The sequence below is a fragment of the Cryptococcus neoformans genome, chromosome 2 (assembly GCF_000149385.1).
Source record: "Cryptococcus neoformans var. neoformans B-3501A chromosome 2, whole genome shotgun sequence".
NCBI lineage: Eukaryota > Fungi > Basidiomycota > Tremellomycetes > Tremellales > Cryptococcaceae > Cryptococcus > Cryptococcus deneoformans.
The window spans coordinates 2,006,829-2,024,641 of record NC_009178.1 but is presented as its reverse complement, the minus strand read 5'-3'; the positions used below and the strand labels follow the sequence as shown (position 1 = coordinate 2,024,641).

The 17,813-nt window shown below is 47.4% G+C and overlaps 7 protein-coding genes across 7 annotated transcripts in view; 4 read left to right on the top strand and 3 right to left on the bottom strand.

The window, feature by feature from the left end:
• Nucleotides 1-194: 194 nt before the first annotated feature.
• Nucleotides 195-801, bottom strand: CNBB4800 (hypothetical protein; the record flags this gene model as incomplete). The annotated part of the gene is made up of 6 exons (XM_771859.1): nucleotides 195-226; nucleotides 297-404; nucleotides 463-491; nucleotides 546-556; nucleotides 631-645; nucleotides 694-801. 6 exons carry the CDS (start codon nucleotides 799-801, stop codon nucleotides 195-197), a joined length of 303 nt encoding a protein of 100 aa, XP_776952.1.
• Nucleotides 802-1,138: 337 nt separating this feature from the next.
• On the bottom strand, nucleotides 1,139-2,309 carry CNBB4790 (hypothetical protein; the record flags this gene model as incomplete). Its single annotated transcript, XM_771858.1, has 3 exons — nucleotides 1,139-1,652; nucleotides 1,706-1,935; nucleotides 1,992-2,309. The coding sequence occupies 3 exons, from the start codon at nucleotides 2,307-2,309 to the stop codon at nucleotides 1,139-1,141; spliced, it is 1,062 nt and encodes a 353-aa protein (XP_776951.1).
• Nucleotides 2,310-2,599: 290 nt separating this feature from the next.
• On the top strand, nucleotides 2,600-3,361 carry CNBB4780 (hypothetical protein; the record flags this gene model as incomplete). Its single annotated transcript, XM_771857.1, has 5 exons — nucleotides 2,600-2,633; nucleotides 2,696-2,754; nucleotides 2,898-3,095; nucleotides 3,156-3,242; nucleotides 3,296-3,361. The coding sequence occupies 5 exons, from the start codon at nucleotides 2,600-2,602 to the stop codon at nucleotides 3,359-3,361; spliced, it is 444 nt and encodes a 147-aa protein (XP_776950.1).
• Nucleotides 3,362-5,942: 2,581 nt separating this feature from the next.
• On the top strand, nucleotides 5,943-9,488 carry CNBB4770 (hypothetical protein; the record flags this gene model as incomplete). The annotated part of the gene is made up of 1 exon (XM_771856.1): nucleotides 5,943-9,488. One exon carries the CDS (start codon nucleotides 5,943-5,945, stop codon nucleotides 9,486-9,488), a length of 3,546 nt encoding a protein of 1,181 aa, XP_776949.1.
• A 93-nt stretch (nucleotides 9,489-9,581) lies between these two features.
• On the bottom strand, nucleotides 9,582-10,961 carry CNBB4760 (hypothetical protein; the record flags this gene model as incomplete). The annotated part of the gene is made up of 7 exons (XM_771855.1): nucleotides 9,582-9,738; nucleotides 9,790-9,883; nucleotides 9,934-10,111; nucleotides 10,170-10,490; nucleotides 10,541-10,666; nucleotides 10,733-10,798; nucleotides 10,851-10,961. The coding sequence occupies 7 exons, from the start codon at nucleotides 10,959-10,961 to the stop codon at nucleotides 9,582-9,584; spliced, it is 1,053 nt and encodes a 350-aa protein (XP_776948.1).
• Nucleotides 10,962-12,963: 2,002 nt separating this feature from the next.
• CNBB4750 (hypothetical protein) lies at nucleotides 12,964-14,471 on the top strand (the record flags this gene model as incomplete). Its single annotated transcript, XM_771854.1, has 7 exons — nucleotides 12,964-13,012; nucleotides 13,149-13,294; nucleotides 13,367-13,593; nucleotides 13,788-13,803; nucleotides 13,857-13,986; nucleotides 14,246-14,405; nucleotides 14,459-14,471. 7 exons carry the CDS (start codon nucleotides 12,964-12,966, stop codon nucleotides 14,469-14,471), a joined length of 741 nt encoding a protein of 246 aa, XP_776947.1.
• Nucleotides 14,472-17,413: 2,942 nt separating this feature from the next.
• The window catches only part of CNBB4740 (hypothetical protein), a gene marked incomplete at both ends in the record, with an annotated part of 561 nt that continues 161 nt past the window's right edge, over nucleotides 17,414-17,813 (top strand). The window contains 2 exons of the mRNA XM_771853.1: nucleotides 17,414-17,719; nucleotides 17,778-17,785. Coding sequence (XP_776946.1) covers nucleotides 17,414-17,719; nucleotides 17,778-17,785 — 314 coding nt within the window. The remainder of the gene's footprint in view (nucleotides 17,720-17,777; nucleotides 17,786-17,813) is intronic.

Genomic DNA, 17,813 nt, shown 5'->3' with positions numbered 1-17,813 from the left:
GTTTCCGAATTTGTTCTTTGAACAGGATTTCGCGTACACTGGCGCCGTGGACTATCGCATGGACGATAACTCGACAGAACGCTAGTACATCACATCTCGACTTTGTATAAATGACAATCCAGTCTGTCCATGTTCTTTCTTCTTCGAATTATGAGAATGTACACCGGGCTTCTCCGATAAGCCATACCGACAGCTTAACGGGTAGAACCGTAGTACGGCTGCTGGGCTATAAATGCGGATACGGCAAGCATATTGAATCAGCAGACATCACCTAGGATAGGTCAGAAGTCACATACCAGGAGCGCCAGGGGCAACACCACCAGGAGCGTTTCCGACAAAGTTGCCGTTTCCAAGATAGGTGTAGCCACCATTCCCATATGCCTCTTCGGCCTTGATGCGCTTGTCTGTTTGGCGAGGATTGCCAATCAGCAAAATTGAATGTTAGACCCGCGAAAGACGTACAAATGAGCCAGAAGGCGTGGATATGACCACTGCGAGAGCGTTAGTATCCTGCAAACGGTCGCTTATGGGGTGCTGTGACTTACGGCAGGTAACCCTGTTACCCCAGTGACAATCGATACATAGTCAGTTTTCCTTCAACATCAAACGTACACACGTGTCTACACGTACCAAGATGGTCAAGAGCTAAATACCATTAGTTTACACCCCCAATAGGCATTCATGAGGACATACGATGTTGATGAGCAAGTCACAGCTGCAGCCGGTGATGATAGCGGCGGCGGCTGGAGGGAAGATGATGGCGACAAGAATGAGGACGATGTCAGAACCTCGGACAGGCATCTTGATTGTTGTTCAGTTGGCGAATTGGTAAAGCAATAGGGTATAAAGCAAGCTGAGTAGATAACGAGTCGTGAAGACAAAAGACAACAACTTGAAGCTGGAATGAGGACAGCAAAGGATGGCCGCCGAAAGGACCGTAACAGATCGGTGGCGGGTGATGACGTCGTGACCAACTTGCTTATGTAATATGCGCGATCGCCTTACTTTACTGGGCGTCGCTGTAGGCAGTCTGTAGTAGTAAGGCGGTGCTCGCTGTATATGTCGCATATGCAAGATAGATGTTTATGCAACCACAGTGTTCAACAGAGCATGTTGTACAACCAAAGATCCCAGTGCATTAGATGTCCCACAAAAATGCCTTCAGCTCATCCAAGCCATTACCACTCTCTGCTTCTGTCTTCCCTTTAGTCGAGCCTAATCCGCTCGCTCCCCACTCAACTTCAACGCCCTCCACATCTTCCCATTTAAAGGGCCCTTTCCCACCCCAGATAAGGCTCTCATCGTCATCACCTTCATCTTCTCCCGCAACATCCCCGGCTCCTCCGCCAAACAGCTTGCTGAAGAAACCACCTGACGTCCCAGCAACTTTTCCGATCCCCTCAATCTTCCCACCTGTTCCTGCACGCGTAGACTTGAGTCTGTCCATTTCTCGGGTGAGAATAGATTTGAGACGGTCGGTGGAGGTTGTGAGGGTAGAAGAGGGGATTTCGGGAGGGCAGTGGCTGGGCGAGGGCGTGGGGCGAGCGAGAAGGTCGGCCTTGTGGGCGAGCAAGAGCAATTTGGGAGGAGGAGCCGAAGGAGGAAGTCGAGAAGAAATATTGGAAAGTGCTGTGAGAATAGGAGGGAGTTGTCTGGAAAGATCTTTAACCACGGAAACATAACGATGAAGGAACAGAACACCCACTCGGCTACGCCTGACGCGTTGCGGACGATGCCTTGGATATCCACCACAAATACAACTCCCGCAGAGTCAGCAATGTATTTCTTGACTTCGTCTCGCAGTCTAGGATGTCCAGGGATATCGATCAAGCGGATCTGTTTCTTTTGGTCGTCTTCATATGGCGAGTCAAAATCGAAAGTGGTGTCAGAGGGAACAATCGAGGTGTGGGTTTGGGGATAGATGTCATGAATTAGCTACAAAAGAGCATTAGTATTGATAGACTACATGGAGGCCCACCGCGCTGAATAACCTTGGTAAACAAACTAGTCTTGCCTCCGTCGGACGGTCCGACGAGAAGGACAGTTGCAGGACCATTCCGCTTGTGAGTTTTCTTGCCCTGACGGAAAACTATTCCAAAAGATAAGTGACGCATATCGCATCGGAATAGCATTCCCCACTCACGGGTAAGAAAAAGCAGTAACAGTGCCAGTCCACCAGCTGCAGCCACAAACTTGGGATCCTGGAGGAGCGGATGAGCGAGCAAAGCTGTGAGGGAACTGGCCTCTGGGGATATTTCACTTTGAGGTTTGATAGAGATAGCCGGATCGGCCATCCCTGGATGAGACATGACGAATTAAATAAACTGGAATGTGAGATGTGGATCGTTGACAGGCCAAAAGGAATGAGATATAGACCTGGTTCACGGCAGTTTCTCGGTCTGGCTCCCTTCAGTGGTTATGGCTGTCCCGATCCGTGTCTGTAACCGGCTACGGATCACGTAATTTACTTGATCCCTGAACCCGAGCTCCGACGAGCAACCCATCGGACGCGCTCATTCCATATCGCAGCTTCGTCGTTGTTGTCACTATATTTGTTGTTATATATCTATACCTTTTCTGAATCTCATAGATAACCATCATGGCCGACGTATCCGACCCCAAAATTGCTGACGGTATGTGTTTTAGTCCTTTAACAACATTCAAACGCTTTGCGCTGACACCTCTCCTTCAACAGCTTACGAGCAAATAAGGAGTAACGGGGGAGAGGAGTCCTGGATGTTGCTTGACTATGAGGTGCGCATCTAAACCAATGTAAACATCATTCCGGGCTATCTTGGGCTGACTATTTCATTCTGCCAATGCTCTCCGTATATTGTTCACTACACCTTTTCGGTTCAAACTCACCGTTGACGTCATGTCATACTACTGACACCTAGTCTGAGAAGTCCAACAAGCTTGTCCTAACCGCTACCGGAAAAGGCGACCTTTCCGAACTCTCTGCCCAACTCAAACCCGAGAACGCTTCATTCGCCTATGCCAAGGTTCGATACGAAAACGACGAGCACTCTTTCCGGGAGAAGTTCATCTTGGTCATTTGGATCGGTGAGAATGTCAAGGTTATGAGGAGAGCAAGGGTACGTCAAGGCAGTTGACTTTTGGCTGTATGCATTGGTCTAATGTTCACTTACTCACAGGTCTCTGTGCACGCCGCGGATGTCAAGAAGGTCTTGCGAACATACTCTATCGAAATTTCAGCCTCCACTCCTGCCGATCTTGAACAGGTGAGAGCATATGAATTTCCAAATTAGATAGAAGTACGCTAATGCATCTTCAGGATGACGTCGTGACCCGTTTACGACGAGCTGGTGGTGCCAACTACGACCGATCCAAGTTCGACTAGAACAGCATTGAACAGTTGACATTGGGATTTGAGATGTAACTCGGACATACGTCATTATGAGCAAGACTTGACAATCTATACTTGACTGTTGCGCATTTATGATTAAGGATACTCCTTGTGAGGACAAGGAAGGGGCGGAGTGGACACAGGCGACCGCATATCGACATTGCATCGTGACCGGAAGGTATTAGACAGCCTTTTTGCTGTTTACTAACACGGAAATTGACATATTATTTGGTCGCTATACCCCAAGACCTTCAATGAAGCGGGCAAGGTTGGCTATGAGAAGGCATCCCTGGGCTCATGAATGCGATGAACTACTGAAACGAAAAGAGACAGTAAAGATGCGAAAGTGAAAGCTGTCACTCAAAGTGATACCGCGGAACGGCTCATCGGCTCGTTGTGTTCTCATAACGGTGCAAAACTCGCTTCCGTTCCCAACAACATTGTAGTAGACCTCTTTTTTGACTTTCATTGACCTCCGTAGTGACACATAAATAACCTGAGATTTGTGCTACATACTGGCTATCACGAGCAACATGGTTGTAAATGTGACTATCAATTCTTTCATTAGCCTTCCAAGGGGTCAAACAAGATCCCCACAATTTTCTTATCAGATGAAAAAGTGTTGAATGGGCGACAATAGCAGACGTGCATGTAATCCTAGCCCATTATTTCTTCCTCAAGACGACGACGCACCATAAGGCAACCTCCGATCTCTCTCCCACGGTTGGGTGGAAGACAGCGAGGAAACTTCCTCGTGGACAATTATATACATATAGAGGGAGCAAACATCTTCTTCGGGACAGTTATAGAACTATTTCGCCTCATGGACATGGAATCAACTTGGGTTGTTTAGCCACAAGTGAGAGCCAAGCCAGGCGCAACCTTCTATCCTTCCTAAACCTTCTTATCGGTTATCTGTTAAGAGGCGGTTTGGGGGAGGGGGAGAGAATTTGTTTCGACAGTGAGTGTGCGTGTTTTCATGCTCCGTGGGCATTATCTAAATAATCACATATACAACCATTCTGCGCATAGCTAGTATGTACAAATCTTAGGTATAAACTTTATACTACGTGCAAGCCCGGACATCCGACAATGTCACGAAGTCTAAAATATTGTGTGCGAAACGAGAGAGTGAACAGACTTTGTCCAAAAGATCAGGATCGATTTCAGGAGGGAAGACAATTATGTCGAGAGATCCCTGATCGAAGGCTGAAAGAGTCAACACCAACACATGAATGCAGCACTGTACTAGTAAAAACACTTACATTGAACGAGGGAGTTTAACCAAGAATTTTTCACCTGGAACAGCGCTCCCTCATTCGTCGATGGCCTCCGAATACCAATGTAGTCAAAAGACCGTTCATTTCCCTTCTTGGAAGTCAGTCTTCATGGACCTGGAACGGAGAGAAAGGGGCTGACGATATACTTGTACTCCTCTAAAGAAACCGTTGGGCGCAGGCTCTTAATATCGCTCAAAGGCATTGAGGGTTCTGAGGTCGGGGGCGGACCATTGTCAGTGGCGAATACACCTTCAATGGAACCCTTGAAAAGGTATTCTTCAAATTGCCGACCCCCTTCAGTCTCTACCTTTGGCAGCATGAAGTGTCTCGAGGTGTTGTTTAAAGGGATGGTGATATCTGGGTTGTCACGTAAGAGCAGGCTGACCTATACCACAATTAACCATATGCCAAATGACAGGGCGAGTGTCAAACCTACATGGTAGGGCAAAACATGGATCAACTCTCGCGCCAGACCTATAGCTATATATAATAGAGTTCGATGGTGGGCGGCGGGATTCGCTTGTTTGTCGCGAGCAGCCAAGGCGATTAATAAACTAAAAATTCAGTTATCAGTTTCGCTTGATATACGATGGCTTAAATTAGTAAGATGATAGGAGATACCGAAAAAAACCTCACCCAGCTGTTGACGAAGACGGAAGACTTCTTGTTGGCAATTTCCTCAACTGATTCGTCTGGGCGGGGGCGAAAGTGCCAGCCGAAAGGAGCCGGATAAAGTTCGTCGGTGGAGTTGTTCGAGGAGGGGCGTATCGGGTGCGGGAGCGATCCATGTTATTATATAGGTGCATGAGCGAGCCATGTTATTATACAGGTGCGGGAGCGAGCCGTATTGGACTTGCATGTATTCTGTCCGATATATGATGATACTACTACAACAATTTGACTACAATCGACGCGATGGACAGATGACGTATAGCCGAAGAGAGCGTGATGAGGTTCGGCGATGCCCGCCGTGGTCAATGGCCGCATCAACGTTGGAGATGCAGCTGCCTCGATCGTCTCGATCCTTCCGGGCAACTTGATAATTTAACTTGATACCGGCCGTAATTATAGCGGACAGAGTAGAGGAAAGAGCACGGCAGAGAGCAGAGGATCTATCTACAAGCCACATCTTGTACGTAATCGCCTCCTCCACATCGTCCTCGCTCACACCTATACTGTAGGACACAAAGGAATACCTGCCATGTCTTTTCTCCCGGCCCGCCCCTCCTCGTCTCCGTCAATACACCCAATCGCAGCAAGGCAGGCCAGGATGAATACTTTTCAGAAGGCAAGTCATGCTCCACTGCAACCCATTCGCGGGCGCTAACGGCGCCACACAGGTCAAGCCCATATGCGTCGCTCTCATGGGCATAGCAGCCCAGACACCCACGCCATATTCTGAACATCACAAGCTCATAGATAAACTCTACGCTGCTATATCGACCGTCCCATCTAGCACCATGGACCCTGCCGTCATCAACTATGTCCTCTTCCCCATCACCAATATCATGCGCCAATCCAATCCTGCCAGTCTCCCCGATAACTTTTTAGAAGCAGCCTTCAATCTCCTCGCGCTCATGGTCGGGGCTTGGAGGAAATGTGATGGAGGGATAGATGTGATCGCTTGGGAGCAGCTTTGGAGATTTAGCGTCGCAGCGGTTGGACCGAAGGTTGTGAACAGAGAAAAGGACAAGGGCAAGGAGAAAGAAGCCGGTCAAGAGGTCCAGCTCAACGCTGTCAAACTTCTGGCCGCTCTTCTTGAACCCTCAACAGAAAATTCTCCCACTTTGCACCCATCAGCAGCAATGCTCGAGAAAGTCGCCAATCCAAAATCTCCGTTGCTGCCGACTTTGTTTCAAACAATCACTCTTCTTCTCGAGACCGTCCTGCCGTCTCCACCCTATTTACAACTCCAACTCTCATCTCTCAGACTGCTCAGACGCCTGATGCAGTCATACCTGCCCGGGAAACATCAATTCCTTGCCGCCCTTTTACCGGGAACGGTGAGCGCTATGGCGAAGTTGATAAATACCGAGGGTAAGAACCTCAAGGGCGAGGCTGCCCAGGAAAGTGCAGGTTTAATTGAGATTGTGGTCACTTTGACTTTGAACGACCATGACCTTCAAGAACTCGGGGTTCTCAGACCGCCTGCCGAAGATCTAAGTCAATTGGCCGAGGAGTGGGAGGCCGCAAATATCTCTACCGACGAGCCACCCCCCCCTTCACCGGCTTCTAGCAGCACCTCTATTGCTCCCAATCCCTTTCCGCCTCTCACTGCCTCCTATCTATCTTTCACTGCCACTCAGCTGTTGTCCGCCATCCCCCCAGTGCTATTCACCTTCGTACCTCATTCTTCAGATCTCGCGCGCATTGCGGCTTCATCCTTGGCATTTTCACTCATTGAAAAATGCTCCAAATCTCTCCCTCTTCTCCGACCTCGTGCCCTTACATGCCTTTTACTCTTATCTCAAGATACTTTCGACCCTGTCCGTCACGATGCTCGTCGAAAACTTAGACGATTGATTTCTACAGAGACGTCCACTCTCTCGCCAATCCTTGTCGACCTTCTTAACGATGCTGTCAACTCTCTCCCACGTCTCGTGACATCCCAACAAGACACCAAGGTAGACGAAATCGCTCGACTAGTAACTGCTATTGCAGAGGCTTCTACTGAGCTTTCGCGAAATCGAAAACAACCAGCAAGAGGCAATGCGATCGCGGAGCTGTTAGGACCAAATGGGAATGTGGAGAGATGGAGTTGGGCATTGCTGGATTGTCTCGAGTTTGGAAGACCTTCCGGATGGAGTGCAGCTGCGGGAACAGCGGAAAGAGCTGCCCGGTTGGGGTGGGAGGGCGGATTCAGTCAAAAAAGCAACTTGCTTTTAATGGATGGGACAGCGGAGGAGCAGGTCGAGGATGAAGTAGAGGCGTTGGGCAGTTTCCCTCATTTACCCTTGCGTTATATCGAGTCTGAAGCGACAGCTCGCAGGATGGGAGAGATGTTATCGGCATTGGGGTCAGCAGCTGAGGAAGCGGCTCTTTACTCGGTCGAGTATTTTATCAGGTTTACCAAAACCAACAGAAGAAAGCATACTGTCAAAGCTGTTTCGTCTCTGTGGGTAGCGGATAGATTGTTGTCCGGCGTTATCATGTCACAACTTGAAGGAGCTGAGGGAAAGGTCAGCAAGGCTACGAGAAAAATGGCTAGGGAGGTTGTTAAAGCGGTTATTGTTATGGAAGAAGATGGCGAAGAGGAAGATGAAGAGGATTTTGGGTACGATCAGGAAGGTACTTCGGCATTAATTCCCATTGAAAGGACCAAGGGCATCGACACCCTCACCACTCTTCTCGATCGCAACCCTCTACCCAATTCCCATACTGCCGCAGAAACCCGGCGCCTTCATCTCCAGGCCCAGCAGACACTTCTTACCTCACTCTCGCTCCAATCGCTCTCCCTATCAGCTCGCGTACTATCATCCTCCTTCCGTCCTCTGCTTCTCACCACGCTCTACATCATTCTTTCTCATCTTGCTTCACCGCATCCTATCGTACAATCGTACGCATCTCTCACCTTATCCCATGTCGCTCAATACACTGGGTATGCCTCTCCAGCAGCTCTCATCCTTGACAATGTAGATTATGTCATCAATGTCGTCACCCAACGTCTGACATACAAGCGTCTTTCGGCTATGGCCCCTCTCGTGCTTATCGCTATGATCCGGCTTGTCGGAGAGCCAATTGTACCTCTTGTTCACGACGTCGTAGACGAAATCTTTGATGCTTTGGATGACTATCACGGATACGAAACGATGGCGAGCAGTTTACTTGCAGTGCTTGTGACTCTTATCGACGTGATGAGCAAGAAGGTGAAGTTGGAAGCAGAGGAATCAGAAGAGAAACGAAAGAGGAAAGCTGAGGAACTTAGTTGGATAGGTAAGGCACCTAATCCAGCTGGTGACTTTGCAGAATTTGAGAAATGGTGGGAGGAGAAGGCTCAAAGAAGTCAGAAAATAGTCAGCGAGATCCTAGAGAGAGCTCCGCAACATGCATGGGGCAGAGAGGAAGCGGTCAATGAAGACCAGGATGAAACGACTGGGGAGAACGATACCAAGATGGATGAAGTTGAAGTGCCTGCCACTCGATCTCAACAAGTCGCCACCCGAATCCTCACGAAGGCTCTATTTTTTCTCACCCACCGCTCCCCTTTCCTTCGATCCAAGGTCCTCTCCCTTATCGCCAACTCAGTACCGATTCTTGCCTTGGGGAACCGGGAATCAGATCTCCTCCCTCTTATCCATGATTCTTGGTCAAGCATCCTCAATCGACTTGACGACCCTGAGCCGTATGTCGTAGTTGAGGCTGCAGAAGTCATTGCCAGTCTTTGCGAGCATGTTGGGGATTTCATGAGCAAGAGAGTATTGGAGCATGCCTGGCCAAGGTTGCTCAAGCTGTTGGATGAGCAGCGCGAATTGGATAGGCGGTCTGCCCTCGCTAGGCGCGGCGGAATGGGGACTGAAAGCTCGTTTACAGTGTCTCACCGTCTACATATTGCCATCCTCAAGACAGCAATTTTTATCGCTCGAGAAGTACCGGTAGCAGACAACGTTTTATGGGAGATGATGTTGTCTTTCAGAGTCTTTATTGATGATCGAGTGCATGAAGAGCTGTGTGGGAAGGCGATGGAGCTTTACACAGAGCTGGGAAAGAGGGATGGCGACGCCTTGTGGATTGTGCTAAATGGGACTCTGGGGAATGGAGTTGCTGGGGACTCTTGGGAGTACCTTAGTCGGGCGAAGTTGAATATTGAGCGATGTGCATCTATTCTGTTGAATGCCATCTAGAATGTTGCATCTCGTAAGCATATAATATATGTATCAACATGCATGATTACAGAAAGAAACCTCTCTAGTGCCCAAAATGTCGCAAGATGTGTATCACCAAATTTCGTTTGGTAGATGAAGCTGTCGCAGTAGGACACCGCCCTCTTTAAGCACCCTGGCAGAAGCTTCATCCATACTGTAACTCTGATTGTAGACAACTTCCCGAACGCCACATTGTACGATCTTGACAGAACAACGGAGGCAAGGGCATCTACTGCTCGTCAATAATGTAAGAGAATTTGAGTAAGACATGCCAGCTCACGTGTTGCAGTAAATTACGGAATCATCGCCGATACGCTCCCTCCCTGCCTCCAACAAAGCATTCTCTTCTGCATGCAAACATAAACACTCATTGACTATCTTGCGATTCAGCATTGCGGTAACTTCAGCATGATTGGATACTCACGAGCTTCACCGCCCCTTGCACTGCCATTACATCGAGAGCATCCTCCCTGATTGCAATTTCGAGTGCCTCTTGGAGTGCCATTGTAACCGGTCGACAGAATTCTCTTTGATCTCACAAGCAAAGCCCCTACTCGTCGTTTCATGCAGTTTGAGCGTTCTGACGCCAAAGACGCTAAAGTCTATAGAGTTCGAGTCGGTGTCAGGGTTTGTGACATGAGTATGATGGATCAAACGCACCATAAAGTAGGTGTCCCATCCGGGCCTCAGCCTTTCCTCATCTAGAAGATCGAGGCGATCAAGATACCAGTTCAAGGCAGAGACATCCGTGAAATTGTTGTCAACATGGACGTGGGCAAGTGTGAGGACGCGCCGGAAGTCTGACATGAATTGACCCTGGGCAAGAGCTGGAAGAGCATGAATTTGTGAGGAGGGATGACCATGGAGCAGCGAATCGTGAGCTTCAATGAAATCTTCAAGGGTTATGTTCCTGCCTTCTGCTCCAGCCCTGAGACTAGATGTTAGCCAATGGGTTCCAACTCTTGCATAAAGATGACTCGCCTAGCTCGTTCGCGTTCGAATCTCGCACGCAAAGGACCGTCCACACTGACCAGTAAAAAGAATGGGCGCTTGAGGAAAGGGTCTATTTCTTCATAGGTTTGGAGGTCTGTAGTGACAAAATGGGAGAGCCAGTTGCGAGTAACGTGGTCGAGGAGATCGGAAGCATTCGCAAAAAGCTAAGATAATGGTCAATCATTGCAGACGGCCGCACTGTCAAAGTATACTAAGGTTGGAATCCGTACAGTTGTTGTAGACTCAACATCAGGCTTTCCGATACCGTCTACTACACCATTTATGGTCTTCGCAAGCTGTCTTTCATTAGCGTTCGGCTATACGAATTTGAGCTGATCATGTACTAACTTGTGCCTCGCCCTTGTTTAACCGCAAGTGCTTGAATCCGTATTTCTTTTCAAGATACTGAAGTACAGTTCGCTTCCCCGAAGACGGAGTGCCAATGATTGCGATGAACATGGAGAGCTATAGATGAGCTCAGAAACAGTTATTTGGAAGTAATGGCATAGCGGAGAATGAATAAACAGGGATTCGGTTTTTCGACAGCTTCGACGCGTTTTGTCGCGTTGTAGCGTAAAACCCCTAAAGTCTCCTACGGATATGCTTCCATTAGGTTCCGTCGGCCTCCACCCATGATATCCAAGGCTGATGACGGACTGTACGACTGTAAAGGCTGCTAGGGAATATAGCCTCCCAAAGGTTTGGCTGTGGTGGTCATAGTACATACGATGGAAGTACCCTATGTATCTGGTGATAGATTGGTATAGTGGTATAGTGGTAACGATTAGTTAAGCTCGGGTCTCATGTCGAGCTGGCTGGTGTTGCTGATACAGTCCTGCTGTACTTGCGCTATAAAGCGTCTGCCTATAAGGCTGCATATACGAAGATAGATTATATCTAAGGAGAACATCATAGATAGCTAGCCTAGAATGGACTAAGTACCCAGAGTGAACTAAGTAAAAGAAAGTAAAAGTAATAAGGTATCCCACTTCAGCAACGGCTCTACTCCGCTCTTGATCCCTGCGGTAACCTCCGTCATGTTGATAAGTGGGTGCTCGAAGTGATGTGACATGGCCGTAGGCCCATTGCACTACAGCGTTGTAGCGTATTAAACCCCTAAATAAAGTCTCCTACGGATATGGCTCCATTAGGTTCCGTCGGCCTCCACCCATGATATCCAAGGCTGATGACGGACTGTACGACTGTAAAGGCTGCTAGGGAATATAGCCTCCCAAAGGTTTGGCTGTGGTGGTCATAGTACATACGATGGAAGTACCCTATGTATCTGGTGATAGATTGGTATAGTGGTATAGTGGTAACGATTAGTTAAGCTCGGGTCTCATGTCGAGCTGGCTGGTGTTGCTGATACAATCCTGCTGTACTTGCGCTATAAAGCGTCTGCCTATAAGGCTGCATATACGAAGATAGATATATCTAAGGAGAACACCATAGATAGCTAGCCTAGAGTGGACTAAGTACCTAAAGTGAACTCAGTAAAAGAAAGTAAAAGTAATTAAGGTATCCATCCCACTTCAGCAACGGCTCTACTCCGCTCCTTGATCCCTGCGGTAACCTCCGTCATGTTGATAAGTGGGTGGTCGAAGTGATGTGACATGGCCGTAGGGTCATTGCACGCATACAGCATCACATAATGAACTATTGCTGCTACCGGTGCTGAATATGATTATATCGTTCCAGACGACAAAGAAGAAATCAATAATGATCGGAATTCGCCCAGGGATGGCCGGCGGAAAGGCGACGGCTTGCACCTGGTCGTGAGGAGAAAACAACGCCCATCAAACTCGACAGCCGAAAGAGGTAGCAACTTCTCTCGACAACCCTCCCAGGAGATCCATAGTACCAGTAGCAGGAAAAGATCAAGAGGCGGCCCATTCAACGCCTCCTCTGTTTCTACCCATGATTCCACTGATACTGTGAGTCATTTTTGGCCGTGTTTCTCGTCATGTCTTTGACAATGCTCAATGTGTTGTTTCGTTGTCTAGCCTCATCAAAATAGAGACCAGACATCTCCTAGGGACCCCACACGGCTCGACCAAATTAGCAGGGACTTAGTGACAGACCGGTCAGGATCATCTTATACAAAAGCAAAGATCTCCCAGAGTCTCCTATCGACACCAACATCGGGGAAATATACAGCATCCTGAAGGCCAAGTAAGTCCCATTTCTGGCAAGTCATATAAACAATGCAATGATGAACTGATGATGGTACCGCCCTGCTGCGTACTGGCTGTCATGACTATCCGCTACTGCAGATAAGAGTACAGAAGTCCCTTTAAGACCCTTCTTGACCGTTGTTGCCGACTTGTTGCTCGTTACTACTCACTTCACACAACTTCATATACCCAAGGGATCGTGTTTGCCCTCAGGTACAAACACTATGTTAACTCATCCATCATAGAAACGGAAGAGGGAGAAATTTCCCCCGATATATGGTTTCCAAATGCCACCGGTGATGACGTTCTTGGAAAGTACGCGCAACGCTTGGGGATGTAAGTGAGATGTTCTAGAGGAACATGCTGCGGCTTTTCATGGAGCCATCAGTAGCAGGACTGTAATTTACTGACAGTGACATTCATTACAGCGAGCCTGCCATGTTGATCTAACACAAGGACGCTCTCAGCCTAGCTGCCCAGGTCCTTGCTCCTCTTCGGGCGTTTCTCGAGATTGTGTTGGCTTATCATGAGCCTACTGATGAAGCCGAGGGCGTTTTATCTGCTTTTGCTCGGAAAAAGTCTGATGACAACACTGTTTATGGCGTCGTGGCTGGTTATGTGAGTTTCATATACTTTTCTCATAACAAAATATGCCATGTTCATGTTTGGTTTAATGTGACGTCGCCCTAGATCCACCACCACGCCATTGACGCCAAGCATATGGATGTATCAAGCATGCGACGAAGCTTCTCACAGGTCTTGTCATCAGCTAACTTATGTGACGAGGAAAATGTGGCTCTTCGACTCGACCGCCACAGCTATGATAAGGAAGCACATGGTGGGTTTAAAACTGAGGTCCCCGCTAGCCTCAATGTCCCTTTGAATGAACGCATGTCGTTCATCGCGGATAAGACTAAGTGTGTTCATTTTGCTTCACTGAGTTAATTGCCAGCTTATTGCTTTACATACAGCTACATAGCATCGAAGTTGGATACACAAGATGGCCAATCGTCGGAATTGGACATGTCGAATCTTCCTGGTTGCCTTCATTCGTTCATGTTTTCGTCGCCTCCATGTGACGACGACGAAATCGAGAATCATTTCTCAAAAGTGAACTTGTAGCCCAAGTGAGTGTTCAGTTCCTATCGCAGTCTGACACTGACTGCGACAACGGTGATAGGCCTTGCAGATGTTAAATTTGGGCCTAGCCACGCTGAACAAAAACAGCCGGTATGGAGCACCGACCACAGCACAAAAGGTCGAAGGCCACTGCGTCTTCGATCGCCACCATCATGTACGCGTCCTCAATCGTGAGTGGGATAACGAAGATTTCGCCAAGAGACTTCCACTGACCGGTTTCAACTCGCCGCTCAGGTGCATTTTGTTCTGTCTGTGGCTCCGAAAATCGACAATGTCGATATAGCCGTACATGATACGGTCTATCATTCCGGCATTTTCTGATGTCGAACAGCAAGCCATCATAGATTTCTATGATGAATAAGTCCACAGGTTCATGGCCTGAAATTCCTGACAAAACTGTGGTTTACATTGACGATGTAACTGTAAAAGGCCCTAACACTTTTTATCTTGACCCGGATGGCCGACCCAAGGTTATTCCAAGTAATCTGGAAATCCGACAATTCGTTTACGGACATGCTTGCGACTTGAATCGGGTTCTACACAAGATGAAACGATATGGAGGAACGTTTAGTGCAAAGAAACTAAAGCTGTGAGTTCGAGAAGTAAAAATGGTTGGTTATATGTGTGCATTGACGGAGTTAGTCTAGCTTCTTAATTAGATAGATGACTATGTGGTCATTTTCGGTCAGACTCTATACCATTATTAATATTCCTTTTTGTAACTTTCTGGTCTTTCTCATCACTATCTAGTACACTGCTCTACGAGACTGTTTGTACGAAGGTGCTGAGTAAAGACCAGTTCAACAGTTAGCCTTGTCAAAAGAGGGATTACAGGTTTTACGAATCACCGAAGATCACTCCGGAGCCACCAACATTGTTCTGGAAATGGGATTTAGACTGCATAGCTATGGGAAAAGATCCAAATGACAAGTCAACGATGACAGCAATTATCATAGCACGAGAGAATCTTACTGGATGGGTAGAAGCTAAAGCCATCCGATCACCCAACGTTCAGGATACAGCAGCTTTCTTCTTTGGCCAAATTGTAGTCAGGTATGGTTTGACAATGAATGTCACCACTGATGGGGGCATGGAGTTCATGGGTATGTTTAAGCAACAATTGAGAAAGTTTGGTATCAACCACATTATTAAAACAAGTGCTCATAACCCAGCAGCAAATGGAGTAGTCGAGCGAGGCGATAGACCAATCAAAGAAGCTATTTTTAAGAGAAGTCCGGAAGGTCAGACACCGATGGTCGGAGTACTCGGACTTTGCCTTATGGGCAGATAGAACGACAATGAGAGCTTCCACAGGTCGTACCCCATATTACATGTTATATGTGTCGAAAGAGTGATCCAACCGCGGAGAGTAAGGATGATTAAGCGAGGATAGGGTTCCGAGCCGCAGTAGAAAGATTTTTCCATAGACAATCTATATACGCTTTCTTCCCCCTTTTTCTTCTTCATGCAACGTAGAAAGTCTACCCGTAACCGCTAGCTATACCTGAATTACCACAATATGGACAAGAATGTGTGCTACCGATAGACTTCAAGGAAGAGAGTATCATGATGAGCAATTGGGAAGCTATTGAAAGCGAAGCTGATCCGTTAGCAGCAAGAGTGACTGAAGTAGAAAGTAGATCAGATGATATTGTAAGAGCCAGAGAGCGAGTTGCCGATGCTAGGAAGGAAAGCGTTGATTATCATAACCAGAAGAATTTAAAGAGACAAGAAGATCGAGATTTTAAGCAAGGAGACTTTGTATTAGTTCGTAATAGTTCACCGGATAATGGAAGATTGTCAGGGGGCTATCTTCTTCTGGCGATAGCCTTCAACAGATTAAGGACAAAAATGATCTGAGGTTCTCTTTTAGTAGACAGCCAGACCAATGCCGGAAGAGGATAGCTGAAGTAGGTGAAAGGTACTTGGAGAGGCCAACAATAGTGGATCGACAAGTATTTAAAGCTATGGAAAATTGTATGGGAACGAGGAGAACAATAAGGAAGACGAGAGGAAGAGAACAATAAGCAGTTGGGGAAGTAGTTCGGAGGACCGAGGAGAGGAAGAAGACGAGAGGAAGAGTAGGAGGACCGTGCGAGGAGGCGTTAGGGAGGAGAGAGGTCCGAGCGGCGGAAGGTACGGGGAGAGTGTGAGAAAGATGAGTCAGCTCTACGAGCTGAGAAAGATATAAAAGGCATAGCCGCGCCTTTAGAGTAGATAAAATGCAGTTTAGTCTTCTCGAATTCTCCAGTCTACCGAACCACTTCGTCTACACTCAGAGCTTCTAGTTCAATTGAATACAAACGACCGAGGACAACGAAACTATTATAACTTAAGGTGCTTTCCGGCCTCTATGAGGACAGTGGCACCGCTACAGCTCTGCTCTCAAATTGGCCGAAGCGATCATCTTCCACAAGTACGCCTCGTTGGGTGCCGCACAGGTCATCTCTGGCTCCGACGTCCCAGCCCCTCTCGTATCCGATGCCATCCGTTATACTCTGGCGAAAGAAAGGATGACAGTAGTTCTTCAGAAAGTAGTCATTTGTGGTACTTTCGGCTATCATGTCCGGCCCAATTTGGATGGCTCGCATGAGAATGTTACCAAAGAGAAATCGACCATTTTCATCAACTTTTGGGTGGGTTCTTTTGCTATCGATATCATATATCACCTTAATTCTTTTGACAACATCATATACCAATTTATTAGTTTTGCTTGACGAGCCATGCTACCTCACAGGCAGCTGACAACTGCATTTCTAGTTCATTAAACTGTTGAACTGGTATTCACTCAGCACCTTCGTACAAACAGTCTCAAAGAGCAGTGTACAAGATAGTGATGAGGAAGACCAAAAAGCTACAAAAGTGGAAATTAAAATAGGGTATAGAGTCTGAACGAAAAAGACCACGTAGTCATCTATCTAAAAGAGCAGCTACTAGAGTAAACTCGTTCATAAACGTCTTGTTCAAGCAGTTCTTGATAAAGAGGCGAACCCATTCGACTATTACCGAATATGGTTTTACACCGCTGTAGGCATAGCGCATGAATCAATTCATGTTCTGCCCTACCATGTTGGTTTACCATCTACACAATGATTGATATATCGCTGACTGCGATATAGGTTTACCTTCTTTTACATGGCCATTGTAAGGAACGGAGAAGAGGAGAGGATTAACAGAAGAAGAGAGGAAGGCGAGAGACGGAAAGAACGGAGAAACTGGGGTGGTAAAGATTAGCCGGAGAGAAGAGGGAGAAGAGAGGAAGAGAAAAGGAGCGAGGAGAGCGGAGCAGAAGAGGCCCTCAGAGGATCGGAGACGGAAGGAAGAAGAGGAAAAGGGTGCTCGAGGGGGAAGCGAAATTGGTTAGCTGTACAACTAAGGAAAAGATATATAAATGTTGAACTGGTCTTTACTCAGCACCTTCGTACAAACAGTCTCGTAGAACAGTGTACTAGATAGTGATGAGAAAGACCAGAAAGTTACAAAAAGGAATATTAATAATGGTATAGAGTCCGTCTGACCGAAAATGACCACATAGTCATCTATCTAATTAAGAAGCTAGACTAACGAACTCCGTCACACAGATAGGATCCTGTCATGATGTTATGCAACAGTCGCCCTCTCTGGCGTCTACAACTGGGCAACCGGCTGTCATTCCACCTCGTCCCTGATGTAACCAAACAAACCTCCACCTCAGACGACCGCGATTTACTGCCCGACTCTTGCAAAATCAACCGAACATCTTTCGACTTGCCTCTTCTTTCGTTTCGCCTGGTCAGCATACTCCTCTTCTTCCCCAACACTTGGTCAGTGTTCATTTCCCTCCGGTCCGACAGCTCCGCCGCCCCCTCACGAATTAGCGATATCTTTCTCCCGACAGAGATGGGTAAGCAGAAGGAAAGGATGGTATATAAGAAAATAGTTTTTCGTAGTTCCATAGTCCCCAGAAACTCAATACCCTAAGTTCATTATGTATATGTGTAGCCCTAATCGAAACGGG